We start from the raw sequence: 15,754 nt of genomic DNA on the forward strand, positions 1-15,754 counted from the left end.
ATCTGCATGCAAGCAACATGGCTAAATCATTTCTGCTAAGACTGCTTGCAGTTTGCCTTGTGAAATTATCTGTTGCAATATCAAGGAAGCTGCATCAAACTTCTAACTCAGACTCCAATTATGTTTATCACGAGACATTAAATGTACAGAGAAACAGCAAGGTATTTTGTCAAACTGTATTAATGTGTATCTAATTTAAAAGGGACAAGTTATGAAACTTGTGAACTTACAGTGTGAAATTCTATTCCACGTTGCTCAAAGCATCAATATGAAATAAAGTTAGCTTGTCAGCTGTCTAAATGCTTACACAAGGCAAACATATGTTCCCTGCAGTGGAGTAGTTTAAGGCAGAAATTCTAATGATGGAAAAATGATGGAGAATAAAGCCTCTGGGGAATGACATTAGTTACACAACACAGATGCAGTAGAAGTTCCCAAAGTTAAAGATTGCTTAAAGTTAAAATATGATTATTTTAAAAGCTGAAAACATAGAAGCAAAAAAAAAAAAAATCGTGGCTATCATCAAGGCATTTTTGTACCAGATGCTTTCTCCACTTGCAACTGTGTTTGATTCATTCTGTATAAATTATCTTTGGTATCTTTGGTATCTGGTAACCAACATGAAGTTTGTTGCACATCTGCAGATTTGGAGGTGAGTGGTTGTTAGGGAATTTTTTTTGTAGCTTTTTATAATTCTTGTTCTTCATACAAAATATGAATTTCAGTGTAACATGAGACTTTAAGCCCATAGTATATGGACTACATCCTTATTAATGGCCAGGATACCACCCATCAAAACGTCTGTTTTAGGCAGTCTATGGAATAAAGTTTATTTCCCATCAGAAGCTAAAGCTGCTAAACAAAAGTAGGAAGCTAAATATTAATGAAAACACAATACATTTCTAACTGTGAGGCGTATTAACTTGCAGTCAGCTACAGCATATCAGTTCCGCATTTTTGAGTCAGCTGAAATAGAAACAGTTGCTCATGATTGTCAGGATACGCTGCACTCTGTGGTTAAATTTTACCAGGCTTCTCAGCATGCAGAAAACCTTCATTCCGCAGGATTTCACAGCACAGCTTTTCTGTAGAAACCTATTTACATTTGAAAACTTCTCGGGAAACCATTCCAATTTACACTGAAAACCATATCTCCTCTTTGTACTGCTCCAGAACCCTGGAAGTAGTTCACCTCTTTATTTGAGTTCATAACCTGCTAATATTACAAGTGATGTAAAAGATAAGTTTAGACATACTCCTTGTTGGTTAGGACTGTATCAGAGTTCTTGGTGTAAATGCGCTGCTGATGGCCTGCTGAGTATGCATATTTGTTGGTACTGTAAATTAAGAAAAAAAAAAGATAAAAATTAATAGTTATTACACACACATCCACAGTTTCAGATAGTTAGGAAGTTATTCATTTAGGTCCATAGCCAACTGGTAGCACAAACTTCACAGAGGCACAGAAATTAGAGGCTTATTGCTCTCACCAGTCTGGCAGCTCAAGGGAATGAAGACCCTTTGACAGACAGCACAGCCACCTCTCTCGCAACCAGAAACACAGTCTAGATTCCTAACTCACATGTGCTCTTCCTCAAGGCATTTTAGTCAAGTCCCTAAAGGAGAAGGGAACCTAGGCCTTACTGCCTGTGTGCAAGCTGCAGGTTTTAATACAGGAATCAACATGATGGCAAAGGAAAACAGAAGCATCTTCAGCCAAGCCCTTCAGCTGCCATACATCATGCTTTATTTCTATTTCATACACCAATTTTTACCTGATTTTCAAGATATTTCAGGGCATTTGGTGCTTCGTATCAAAGTATGGTGAGTGAGATCTAAAGTCCAATGTGGCTGATGAAATATTACCATAAAACTTAAATGGCTTCAGATTAGGCAACAGAGTATCAGAGGAACACACTCACTTATTCTGTGTTTTGACATAACTGTCATAAGATTAAAGACAGCAGCAGTGAGCATGCTTCTTCCTTCCATGTTCTCATCCTTTCAAGCTTTGCCAGTACAGCCTCCAAGCCCTTTGGGTTCTTCTGGGTTGGCATGGATCTCTGCTATTTCTGACAATTTCATTACTCTCTTTCTCTATGTGTGGATAATTTGAGATTGAAAAAAAGAATCCAGACAAAGCTAGATATTGATGCCAGAAATCTCAGCTTTCCTTATTTGATATGCAACAAGACAATTCCATAAGGAACAAGAGAAAAATCATGTGCATCTAATGATCAATTGGATGTGCTTTGGGAAGGAAATGCCATTGCACTTTCTGTAAATTGAATGGCATTTGAATATTTTAATACTGCAGAGAAACTAGATTATAATCCACTATATTCTTTGATATATCTTTCTTTTGACAATAGATAGTTCACTCTGCCACTGCATATTTTCATGATGTAGGTGCTAAAACCATCAGTAGTACCCCAAGTTACCAAATAGTAGTTACAGGTGACCCCTGATGGCAAAGTATCAACCAGTACTTTACCTGGGAGGCACAAGTATTTGGTAGAGCATTCCCTGCCACCACAAGTCTGTGACACGTCATAGCACTGAATTAACAGGTACAATTTCCTGTTTGTACTTTATATGGCACCGAGGGTGAGAGAGAGAACAGCATACAAATACCGAATTGTATATAATTACAGCTACTATTTCAACCGACAAATCTAAGATTACCTGTAAGTCTGTTTTTTCTTCCCTTTGCATGAACAGGTCAGTAGGATCCCACCAAGCATATAAAGAACAGATCCAGCCCAGCCTAAGTACAGAGCATCTCCTAGCTCATACCTGAAACATGAAAGATTTTATGGATATACCAAATAACAGGATCACAGTGCCATTATTTTTAACTGAGCCATAAGATGCACAAATCATGCAAACAAATGAAGTCTTGTCTATGTAGAAATCAGCCATCTGAAAGGTACTTTGACGGATAACACAGAGGAACACATCTGGCTTTGTGCCTATTCAGTAAAACTCTTACATGTATACTAAGTGCTCAGCCAAATTAGTGATGATACATAAAGTACTAAGCAGCAAAAAGATAAGAAGCAATAAATACTTGCATATATTTAATAAATTATTGATAAAAAAATCATAAAAATATACCTTCTGTGCAGTCTACAACACTTATTCTGCCCTTGTATCAGCTGTGTCACTGAAATCGTTTGTGAAATGGAATGATTCGGCCCTTCCAATCTGTGTCCTGAGAAAAGGCTAACTATAGAAATCAGTTTTCTATGACACAATTCTAGATCACCTACAAGTAGCTATTTGTACAGGGCTAGTTTTCAAATTTATGTATCCAAAAGAATATTCAACACTTTCTGTGGTTATATGGCTGACATACATTTACAAATAGTCCCAGGCTGAAAAAGAATTGTTCCCCGTTTTACTGTATAAAACTACACCTTTCAAGAAAACTCCTAGTCCAGACCAAGAAATTCACTGATAATGAATTTGACCCAAAGTAGCAACACAACTGAATCTGGCGAAGGCTGGCAGGAGCTTTGCAAAAAGAGGAAAGCAAGGTTTTGTGTTCAGAGACTATATGCACAATATAGCTGTGCATCTGTGGTCTGAGATACCAAATATAAGGGCAAAACAAGCACCACGGTCTGCGCAGAAGGTATACTGAAACCAGATATGTGTGTTTTCTTTCCACTTGTAAACACAAAAATGTCAAAGACTCTGACTCCAGAATTAATTGCTAACAGGAAGATTCCAGAGGAGTTCGCAGGTTCACTGCTCTCGATGTTCTCATCACACTGAGGCCATAAGGTCTCCACTATCCAAACACAGGAGAAAATCATCATCCCAAAAACCCCCGAGTGCAAGTTTCTGGAGAAACGCTATGGAACAATCAGAGGATGTTGCCCAGTACATGCAATCGTCTCTGCCCACTAGGCCTCTATAGACAGGAATGCTGTAGATATCATTCCAAAATAAATCGCATATGAGAGGTCTGCAGGAGAACTTGGGCTGCCTTCACATCTGCATGAGAAACTCCTCTAAGAATTAATAGTGGTCAACTATACTATTTTGCTGAAGTCAAGCCAAAAAATCCTGAAATCTGAAAAAACAGGTTTGTCAGTCTCATGAGAGTGAAGATCAATACTGGCCTACAACTGAATTTAAACCTGTCTCACAGAGTCCAAGGAGAACAAACTTCTTCAAGAGCATGTCTGGCGTCACCAATGATCAAAGTTAATTCACTAAGAACTGCTTAATGAATCAATAGTCTGAACCATGAAGTTTAGATATTAAAAAAAAATAATACTTCTTTAGCTACTGAATACAAACACTCTAGTAACTGATTAACATGCATTGATGTTGAATCCTCAAAGCTGTCCTAGATAACTATAAAACTCACTAACTAGCCAACTAACTGGAATTCCTTATCAACAGTTGTTTCGGTCCTCTAACGTATTTATTACCCTTCATATAATTCTCTCAAGGGAATATAAAACAACGAAAAGTCTTCACAAGTGCAATTTCTTTGCAAGTGCTTGTTTGAAAACACAAGGAAAGCTGACAAACATCCAAAGTAATTGCTTAAAGTACTTTGATTCATAACAAAGCACTTCACTTCTAGCTTCCCTTAACTGATTCTAAGGAGAAAACTTACAAAACACTTTGAATATGACCCTAGCAACTAAAGATCTATAGTTTACTGATCTAAAAATAATATACTCGGTAGAGGTATTGGCAAATTACAAATGTACCCTTTTCTGCAAACTGGCTCTCATGTTCCACAGGCAATAACATATTGTTTCCTTCTCCCTTTTTCCCCCCTTGTTCTGAAGGACAGGCTCAGTCACCTCCACCCTTGTTCCTCATTGCTAAATCTATTGACCTAGATAAGGTGCCATAAGCGGGCATTTTGTTTTGAAGACTGTTGCTTTTATATCAGACAAGAATAAGGGCTTTTATACCTCGAAACTTGTTTGTGCGCAATTGTATGAGCTGATAGTCTCACAAACTTTGCCTTATTTTAATTTGTAAGGCAAAGAAATGTTGAGCTGCTAATAAATAGTGAAAAACAGTGGGTTTACTTCTTAAATGCAAGCAGCACACTTCAATTATGTTTCTCAGCTATCTGCAGCTCACCTGTATTAGTTCAAGCTCATTTCTGTATGTTTTTTCACTTGCTTGTACATCTGCAGCACTGAATTCTAGCCATAGCTAGAATTTTGTATCTCTTATGGTCTAAATGCTGAAGAAAATTAAGACTTTTACCTTTTCCCCTTCATACCATTGAGATGTGCACTTAATTGAGTCTTCCAAGAAAAAGTAAATGCAGTACAGAAACTCCTCAGATGTGGGGCTGATATTCCCCATACATTCATTAAACCCTCCAGAAGAGAACTCTTCTCTATCACCATATCTGTGAGGTGAAAAGATTCCCTGCAGACAAATCTTTCCTCCTGTAGGACTGGATAATGGTATCCATACTGGTTCTGCAGTTCCAGAGCCACTGAAGTCAGTGCAGCTGTCTGTGACACATGATGGAGTTTGGTCTGACAGATCTATTAACTGACAGATCTATCAACTTACTTGGTTCCAGCGTACAATGGGTCAAAAAACTGAGCAGTAATCATCGCAGCATACCAAGAAACAGCCACCATAGAGCAGAGACCTATCAGAAAAAGTATAAAGCACACAGGTGAACGATTCCTTTAGTGGCTGTAACAGTAACTTGTTCTTGGGAACAAGTGTTCATTTCATTTAGCCTAGCTGTGAAAGCCATACAAATTACTGACAGCATTCTCATTTCAGCCTTGATATTACCTCCTAAAATAAAGAGAAATCCTCCTGTAACAGTAAACTTCATTTTTGCATCCTCATCGCTCAATCCAATGTTTGTGCACTTCAAACCAAGCAGCGAGAGCACTGTAGCTATGAATCCCAAAAGAATGGAAGCAATCATCAAGGCACGGCATGCCTGAATATGAGCTAAGAGAGAAAAAGAGAAAACAATCAGGATCTATACAGAAATTAAACTAATCTTGTGCTGTAAAAATAAAAGTGATTAGAGGGAGTGACAAAATTAGCAGGAGTGGTAATGAGTGAACTTCGTCCAGCTTTGTTATTTGGTTCAGAGAAGTATCCAAACCCTAGAGTGTTCATTCTTCAAGTCAATAAGATTTCAGTGTTGACCTACAATTACGCTTTATTTGTAAGCTCAGAGAATTCTCTTGGAACTTTAGTAGATCCTGAAAAATTTTAGAAAGTCCTTCATAGTTTACATATTTATGTCCTGTGAAAACACGTAGCAGTATAGATATGGTCATTTACAGCAGCAGATATGTCTCCTACTCACAAGTCCTGGTGACTGCCTTACACTGCAGCTGAGCCCACAGGACACTTCACAACTCCAGATCCTAGCCAAGGTGTGTGGATCTCTGGCACTACAGAGGAATTCGAAAACTGTTCCAGCTTTGCTGCTTCCAGTGAGAGATGGGAAAGAAAGTGCTCAAGTTAGCATTGCACTTTAAACTCTGAGACAGGATAAGGAACAGGAGACAAGCAGATCCAAGAGCTGCAGCACTCCTCCCTAAGACGTACTGCTGTGAAGAGCTTACAGCTAGAGTGGGCACATCAGAGAACTCAGTAAGCTGATGATTCTGCACCACTTAACCTCCCATTCTTCTTATTTAGGTATCGATTGCACAAAACCCAGGACCAGATTATTAAGTGACCTAAGAAGGAAGGTCAGACAAGGTTCTTCTAAAAAGCCCCCCTGGATTTGGTAGGTTCTAGGTCAAATGGCACTTTGTCACCTTTGTTATGAGATAAACATTCCAAGTGTCACCAATCTGACAGGTCTTGGCTGCTAACTTTGTAGGGCTCAATGATCTTAAAGTGTTTTCCAACCTAAATTATTCTATGATTCTACAATTCTAACCACATATCAAAAGGATCTGAACTGGACAGTTGCACTGTTGCTGCTAGCACTCAGGCTCTTGTTTCCTGATCAACTCCATGTCCTCCATGGTAACCTGCTCTCTAGTGCTATACTGGAATGAGCCTATAACTCTCAGACAACAAAAATTAGGTACAGAAACAGGAAGTAAAGTGATAGATTGACGCTAAGACTCAGCGGGCTATATAGCTTTATGTGGCTTAAGAATATTGGTCCTACAAGCTCAAGACTTGATAAAAACAGTAATAAGCGTTCATGAGATGATAAATATGGAATTAAAGGACAACATCGTTGAAGGAATTCATGTTTTGTTAAGCATTAACTTTAAAACTTTTTGGGAAAAATTACAGATAATAATAAAAGTGAAAAGACCCCTTAAAGTACTATTAAAAGTTCAAAGGTTTGGCCTGCAGAAGATACTGTTAGGACAAGCACTCAGCTCCGACGCTGCTTTCTAGGTTGGAATCGTACACCACAGCAGCAGGAATTAGCCATAGCAGGGATCCAAAATCTTACATGTCAGGTCTTTGGGAATCACGCAGCATTAGATGGGACTCCCCATTGCTTTTCAGGACACACAAAAGCATGCTGAGGCTAACTGCCACAATATGATAACAACAACAGCCTGACTAAGGAGCTTAATTCACGGTCTAGAAGGCTCATATTTTTTTGTTGTCCCTGTCTTAAAAATGAGCTTATTAATACAAAGTCAGTTCATTTTATCAATCTATACTAATAGTAAGAAATTATTCCAAAACCCTATGTCATTGGAAGAAACACCTATGGAACCTTGAAGAAGAAGTAGAAGTAGTAGAAGAAGAAGCAGAAGAAGAAGTAGTAGTAGTAGAAGTAGTAGTAGTAGTAGTAGTAGTAGAAGAAGAAGAAGAAGAAGAAGAAGAAGAAGAAGAAGCAGCATTTGGCAGCTTAGTAATTGCTTTGTATCAAATGTCTGATATGGTTGTGACTAGATAGATGGTGCTAGCCATGTATCGTAACCAGTTATGGCTTCAATCATATGCAATATTGCATTTCCTCACTTCAAACATTTGTGATTTGGGCTAGTGGCCTGTTGAATTCAAAAGCTTTAAACCTGCTTAAAAGAACCAGTCTGATGTTTCGCATGAACCAACCAAAAACCAGAGGTATACCACATAGCTCAGCTGCCAATAAGGAAACCTTGATGGAAAATCTTTATGGTCCTTCTGATGAGAGGTAACAAAGACACATTTGTTTTTCCTTTCCCTCCCCTCTCTCCCCCATCCTTGGCATCTTCTGCTGTTGCAGTTCCAGCTAAGTTCTAAACAGCAAATTGAAACACACCTAAACTGACCGTGATGAATTTTAGTCACCTTTCCTTGTATCCACAAGAGCTACAGGTGTTTCTGGAGGTCCCACTACTTTCTCAGCCTTTTTTGCTACCAACCCCACTTTTGTCCTCTTTACTGGTTTACCCAAGTGTCCTCTGAACTTTTTCTACAATTCAGTGTCTTCTAGGTGGGTTTTTTTTTCAGTTTCTCTTTCTAAACATAGTTTTTCTCTACAATTCTGTAAGCTGCTTTTCCTTTCCCCTTCTCCCTCCCTACACCCATCAAATATACCTCCGTCTCCTCAACAGCGATTGCCTCTTCAACAGATGAAATTTAATCTTCATAAATTCACTTGCAAAGCCTGACCTATTCATTTCCTTTCTCTCTGGCCCAATTTTTTCCCTTCCTGCTGACTCCAGGTTGTTTGTTATCTGCAGCTCCCTGGCAGACTTGCTGTTGCTTGCCTTCCTTTCTTTTTTGCTTTAGCTCTTTTCTGCCTCTCCCCAATATTTCTCTAAATCTCACTTTTTTTCACAGCAGCTCCAAAACACTGACTGATGTGGCCCTGTTGCGCACAGCTGCACACACAGGAGCTCTGTGACGCTCTCAGAGGCAACACTCCGCGTAAATACACCAATGTCAAGATGCTGGCCGGAGCCAGTGGCAGCAAGCCAGCAGCCAGCCCTGGCCAGGGGAACACATGCACCACATGCACACTCACATAGGCACCCCGCCGAGGATGATGTCTGATGGGTATCATCCTGCTATTGCAGAGCCTAAGAAGTTTAAATAGCGTTATGTTCCTCTTAATACACACATGCATTTTAAAGCCAACTGTTAGATAACACTGAAAGATGAAAAGAACAGATTAGTCCTTAAATACTGGACACAGTTTTAGAGAATTGTTGCACTAGTGTCAGAGCAGGTCAATAACATCTGCTTATTTCAGACTGAGAGAGAAAGGGGATTTAATACCTCATTCCCACTAATCCTGTATTACACATCCTTCAGATTAGAAGTATACTCCTACCTATTTAGTTCAGTCAACTCCCAGTGTAGATTCAGCTAAGTAGGAAGGCATTTTTATTCTGGGAAAATGATCTACGTTCTGAATTATTCAAGATTAATAAAAACTAGCTTTACTGTCTATAAACATGTTTGCTATCCACAGAATCCACAATTCTACTAAAGGCTGATACAGGAGTTAGCAGATCTAAATGTCCTGATATTTAGAACCACATCCAACAAGACAAGTTAACAAGTTCTGACAAGTATGCTCATTAAGAAGATATACTCCCTGTATAAATTATACTATAATATGTTATAATATGTATAACATATACTCATTGTATTTCCTGCATTATCCATGATTTTCAGTCTCGATACACAAAACACAGTACTAGTTCTTAGCTATAAATACTATTTCTTATCTATTATATGAAAAAAAACCAGCCACGGTACATTAGCTATCAAGTATTGTAAAAGCTTGCATAGTAATTCCAAATAAACTTGGAACCATCATAAGATGTGTTAAAAAAAATGTCTCCCACTAATTCCTCCCACAAGATGCTAGGAAAAAGATTACACTGTATTTAAGTTGCCTATTAAAATAAATGTGTGATCAAGCAACTTCATTTGCCTTATTTTATAGCCTTTCCTAATATGCTTGACACATTCTGCTGCTTAAGATATTTTTATTACTTCAACCCGCGAAGTCCTGCTTGGCCAGTAATTTTTCAGTATTAGCAGATCACTGAAATAAAAGCGTTTCTGTTTTTTTTTTCCCAACAATTTTTAAAGCAATATAAACAAGACTGCACAAAGTCACATACCAGGCAGTGCAAGCATAGAGTCAAAATCTCTGCAGTTGGATACTCCAGTGCTGTCTTCTGCACAGCTCTTCCACAGGTTTTCAAACAATGTAGATGTCGTGATCACACTGCCATGTACAGTGGAGACTTTCCAGTAATTATTCGGCAAAGTAGCTCCAATAATTGCCCACCCACCCATGCACAAAAGAAACCCAACAATTTCCAATGCGGCAGTCATGCTTGTGAGTAGTAACAGTTAAATATTCCTATAATTAGATTACAATCAAGTGAAGCCTTTCAGAAGCCTCCTTGCTGTTTTATCTCTGGGTTTCACTCCAAAATGAGGTTACCTTTGCTCTTTGCTCAGCCCCAGAGATAAGGCTTAGAGTGCATGACAATTAGAAGTGGGAGCAGTTCAAGATAAAGACATTAACGTTTTTTAAAAAATTACAATATTAATTCTTTCTCTAACAAGAAGTGACAAAATTAGCTTATTCTTCCTTTCAACCTAGAAAATCCAGTCAGTATTCCTACAAAATATCTTGTAATAGAGATAATATTGGCAAATATTTTATTTCTATCTCTCCTCTGAAGTCAACTAGGGTTTACATAAGATTAAAATTGTTTGTAATTTTATTATTGATCTCAAGAAAGCTTTAGTGTGTTATTTTCTGGATGACTGAAGCATAAAAAAGCTTGAGAACAGGAACATTGTTGTTAGAAAATGTTAGCACATTTTTTGGAGTTACGGTCATAAGCAATCCATAACAACCACACTGCCAGCTTCCTTCAGGAAGGTTAAGTCTGTGGATGAGTGGTTTCCATTAATATTTTACAGTCTATTGATCTGTAGTTAAACACATGCAGTCTTTAAAATAGTCTCTTTTACACTGGAATACAACTGTAATCATCTGTTTTTCATGGAAGTTAAATAGGAGGGAATGAATAAGCCAGCGTGACAGACCTTTCTAAAAAGGAATAAAATAATAAAGCAAAGCAGCTACATTAAAAATAATACATATCACCTGATTGCATCTGCTTGTCAGAATATCTTAGTATTAAAAAAAAAATCTATTCCAAGCAGAAAAGTAGCGTGTTAAACTTGGTTTATCTGCTTCTGCTCTTGACTCAACAAAATCAGAGTCTCAATGCAAATCACCCACTAACATTACTACCTTAAACTGTTTGTGTATCCAAACAGGGTTAACCAACTCATGCAGTGATAACCTGCTCTTATCTCCAGGAAATGGAGTCAGAGTTTCTTCATAAAATAATCCTGCTATGGTGCAACATGGTAACAGATTCATGGCATCTACATAAAATCTTCCAGAAGGATTAGCCGTTAAGAGAGTCACAACTTGCCCAGAACAGCTATTCATGGTTTTGTTCAAAATTCAGTGGTCACTTAGTGCTGATGCTGTAGGTCAGTACGTTCTGCTTCAAATTGCCACCATGACATTTTTGCTTCCTTGGCAGCCAAGACAATCTTTGACATTGACTTAAATAAGAACCAATTTGGCAGCATAGCCAATGTGACCCTGTGCACCTCTGTACTTGCAATCTTTTAAGAAACTGGATGGTGCAGGGCAAGAACTGATCTTCTCAGGTGGCTTTTACAAAATTCTCTCCTGCTAAGTCACTGCAATTTCAAAAATGGCCGTAGTAAAATGGACACACCGTACCAGACTACTGGAGTGCCTGCATCCCATTAAAAGCCCTTCAAGGAGTTTCAAATTAATCAATGCATGCATAGGTGTTACCCTGGTGACCTCAGTGACCAACTCTGGTGACAGCACTTTCAAAATCAAGTTTAGCTGGAAACTTGAATCAAGTGTCCCCAGATTTTATACTGCTGCCAAGGATAAAACAAAATAATTAAAAAATTCTCTCTTCCTAATGGCAATTAAGGTGGCTATCTCAACAGGCACTCTTAAAGCACACATATAAACAGAAAAGATTAAACTGCAGACCTGGAATGAACAAGCTTGGTAAATGATGGACATAAAGCAAATGCTAATTTGCAGGAGGCTCTGCATCATCAGCGTAAAAGTTGGTGTCGATAGATTCACATCAACACCATCCACGACTTGGGAGTTTTCCTTCAGACTTCCTCTAACCTGGTCAGGCAAACTGAATTCCCATTAACAGCTGGAAGTCAGGAGCTGCATTCCTGGAGCGTATTTCCCTGCTTAGCTTCATCTACAAGGAAACCGTGTTGTGCAGTCCAAGACCAATCCGCAATGCAAACCAAGTGCAGTTAATGGGAATAACTGGGAAATTCACTACAAAAGTGTAATCCTGATGTAAATAAAATGCTAACATTGACATGCCAAGATACAGAATCATAGAATCACAGAATAGTTTGGGTTGGAAGGGATCTCAAAGCCCATCCAGTTCCAACCCCCCTGCCACAGACAGGGACACCTCCCACTAGATCCAGTTGTTCAAAGCTGCATCTAACCTGGCCTTGCACACTTTCAAGGATGGGGCAGCCACTACTTCCCTGGACAACCTGGGTCAGTGCCTCACCAGCCGCACAGGAAAACATTTCTTCCTAATCGGTCATCTAAATCTCCCCTCTTCCAGCTTAAAGCCATTCACCCACATCCTATCCCTGCACTCCATTATCAAGAACCCCTTCCCAGCTTTCCTATTCATGCATATGACCATAAAAATACATGACCATAGAGACAAATTGTTTCTGAGCCCTCTGATAGTCTCAAAACAGAGCATATTTGAATGCAATATGGTTGAGAGCTGTTTTACAGGCAGAAATAGTATATTTTAAAACAGATCAGCCAATAAAGTTGGGAAAATAACACTGAAAACATTAACACCTTCAATGTTGGATTAACAAGAGCTGTACCTTACTGATCCCTTCTGAAGTTTTGTTTCCAGACCCAGGAAAGCTGACTGAGCACTGTAAGAAGAGAACCAGCAACTCTGCTGCAGGCAGCCACACGATGTGCCTGTCAGTTGGCATGAGGATCCCTGCACTAATTTTAGGGGGGATACAGTTCTGTGAACAGCTGAAGATGATTCACTGAGCCCTGCCAAACAGGGGTCCTCTCTTCCAGTTCTGGGGGCCACAGTAATGGAGGGTGGAGAAACCCTGGGGAGGCAACTGCTTCAGTTAGCCAGGAACTCCTCTGCTCCTGCAGAATATTTTCTTTCCATGCTGGCTGTAATGAAATTGCCTTCAAAAAAAAAAAAAGGCTAATCCACAGTGACTGTTTGTCTTCATAACACGGCTGAAAGGTCTATTTCTGTCACCTGAAGCAAGGTAGACCTGTCACACCATTGTAAGCATCCGTGCCATTTGCTACCACATACAAGAACTGAAAGATTATTGTCCCCATCTCATCACTTTACTCGCCAGAAACTATATCTAAGTTTCCAGATGAAACTTAGGCATCCTAGTATCTACATAGAGGAAATCTTTGAGAGAAGCATTCTGATACTGGGTACCAGACCAGGAAAGTCAACACTGTCTCTGACATAATGAATAGAGATTTTAAAATCCTCAAAAGGATGTGATTAGCTTCCTTTTGAGGCTACGAATTCTGGGCCCATTACAGGATGCTGATACTTATTTTAAACTGGTACCATCATTACAAACTCAGATGAGGGTACCAAAGCCATGACCCTGACAAAGAGCCACGAATATGCTGAATCTTGAGAGTTAACTCCTGCGAGTTAAACTCTCACATTTTGGAGATCTGCCTTACAGCTGAGGCAGCTCTAACTTCAGTGGAGTCCATGTCCGTGTCAAGAAAAGAAAGCACGCATAGTCCGTGAAACCTGATATTTGTAAGTTTCGAGCCTTGCGCATCATGGATAAATTAGCTGGAAAGAGTCCAAACAAACAGCAATGACAGTATTCAGGGATCTATAAAGCAGGAAAGGCTTGAAGAAATGATTCCATTATATAACTCATAAAGTAACTGTACAATACTGGAAGCTGTAAAAGAATAAACACAAAGTTCTGCTAAAGACAGAAAGTTTAACAAAATATTCGTTTTCAAAGACTATAATATTAGAGTTTGTACGCTCGGTTTTCTGAAGAAAGAACTTGTCAGTCCTTCTAGTCCTTTACCATAAAAAGGTGTTCACAGAAAGACATTTTAAAAAGCCAGAATAATACAAACAAATAATGTTCAGTCCCTACAAAGACAATTCTTCTCTTTCTGTTTGGAGATAAACTAACCTGCTAGCATGGTCTGTTTCAGAAAACACAAGAGTATCAGTTGCACAGGCATATTTTAAGCTGATAAGTTCCAGCACAAATACAAAGATTTAGCACAAACTATCCTACAAGTTCTGGAATACCCGTGACACTCTCTCTCACACCAAAGCACAAACAAGCACCAGCATTCATTGACCTGTGATCTGCTTGCACTTAAGAATTTGGTCAAGTGAAAGGATACTATTTCATAGAATCACAGAATCATTGAGGTTGGAAAAGATCTCTAAGTTCATCAAGTCCAGCCATCAGCCCAACACCAGTGTGCCCACTAAACCATGTCCCAAACTTACATGTCAACACGGTTTTTTAACCCCTCCAGAGATGGTGACTCCACCGCTTCCCTGGGCAGCTGGTTCCAAGGCTTCATCGCTCTTCCAGCAAAAAATTTTTTTCTAAGATTCAGTCTATATCTCCCCTGGCTCAACTTGAGGCCATTTCCTTTCATCCTATCAACTGTTTCTCGGGAAAGAGACCAGCACCATGATTTTACCCGAAACAATGAAAAAAGTACTTAGATTCATTGTATCTTGTTCGGGTCTCTCTGCCAACACAACAGAGATGGCAACAAAGCAGCAGCAGTTATGATCTCAGTTGCAGGGTGAAGCATACCGGTTTCCCCAGGACCCTTTAATCTCTCTGCAAGTACTACAAGACCAACCCTGTCCATTCCAGACCCTCTGTAACACCCGCAGCATACGCTGTCCAACCATGCTACGAGCTGTCCAAAAGAAGGAATAAAACTACATCCCTCGATTTTATATGCATGTGATGTGCACTTACTGTCAGAACTCAACATGTGTGGAAATTTCTTGCACTGTACTGATCCAGAAGAAGTCACTGCACAGTCCATCCAAAGACCTTCAGAGACCCAGTCTGAATTAACCAGTGCTGCTGAGGTGTCTGAGATTTTCCATCTATTGGACATGGCAGTAACAAGTAACGTGGTGAATCCAGCTAAAGGCAGCAACAAGGTACAAATATGTTGAGAAGGTGCCACCATTCTTCTGACAGGCGTTGTTTTCAAAGAAGCCTCCCAAATTTTCTGATATTAGAAGCCTGTTGAAACAATTTATACACATATGGTATAGGCAGTTAACTTTACACAAGCCTGATCTCTACAAAAACATCAAAAAGATGTCTGCCTACAAAATGATTTATCACATGCAGAACTGGAATCCAAATATCATTTAAATATGTGGAATACTTACAGTTCTTTGGCACCTGAGTATTTTCTTAGGTAGACTTATTGCGCATGTTTACCACAAAAAATACCAACAAAGCCAAACCAGAGAACCAAGCTGAGGAATTTGAATCTTTTAAAATTAAAACTATCAGATTCTTTAACAAATTAGTCATCTCCCAATTACAATAACTATCAATGACAATGTAAAACGAAATACTCACGTTCACAGTAAGTTTCAAACCCATTTCATTACCTTCCTGTTAGACACTAGCG

The 15,754-nt window shown here is 39.1% G+C and overlaps 1 protein-coding gene across 3 annotated transcripts; it reads right to left on the reverse strand.

The window, feature by feature from the left end:
* Positions 1–1,175: 1,175 nt before the first annotated feature.
* Positions 1,176–15,351, reverse strand: LOC138724685 (claudin-15-like). 3 transcript variants are annotated; one of them, XM_069864882.1, is made up of 6 exons: positions 11,228–11,473; positions 10,074–10,180; positions 5,800–5,964; positions 5,566–5,647; positions 2,686–2,796; positions 1,176–1,337 (listed from the first exon to the last, which is right to left on the reverse strand). In XM_069864882.1, exons 1-6 carry the CDS (start codon positions 11,266–11,268, stop codon positions 1,247–1,249), a joined length of 597 nt encoding a protein of 198 aa, XP_069720983.1. In that variant the 5' UTR covers positions 11,269–11,473; the 3' UTR covers positions 1,176–1,246. The 3 variants fall into 3 exon arrangements, with proteins under 3 accessions (XP_069720983.1, XP_069720981.1, XP_069720982.1); XM_069864880.1 differs by lacking the exons at positions 10,074–10,180; positions 11,228–11,473 and adding an exon at positions 15,079–15,351; XM_069864881.1 differs by having other exon boundaries at positions 10,074–11,476.
* Between the last annotated feature and the right edge of the window lie 403 nt (positions 15,352–15,754).

Source organism: Phaenicophaeus curvirostris, chromosome 10 (assembly GCF_032191515.1).
Source record: "Phaenicophaeus curvirostris isolate KB17595 chromosome 10, BPBGC_Pcur_1.0, whole genome shotgun sequence".
NCBI lineage: Eukaryota > Metazoa > Chordata > Aves > Cuculiformes > Cuculidae > Phaenicophaeus > Phaenicophaeus curvirostris.

Excerpts from the sequence above, each read along its gene's own strand:
- LOC138724685 (XM_069864880.1), bottom strand. The coding sequence starts at position 15,298 with ATGGTGGCACCTTCTCAACATATTTGTACCTTGTTGCTGCCTTTAGCT. Across the intron at positions 2,797-5,565 it reads CCATTGTACGCTGGAACCAA|GTATGAGCTAGGAGATGCTC; the intron begins GTAAGTTGATAG and ends TTCATGTTTCAG. Across the intron at positions 1,338-2,685 it reads AAGAAAAAACAGACTTACAG|TACCAACAAATATGCATACT; the intron begins GTAATCTTAGAT and ends CTTAATTTACAG.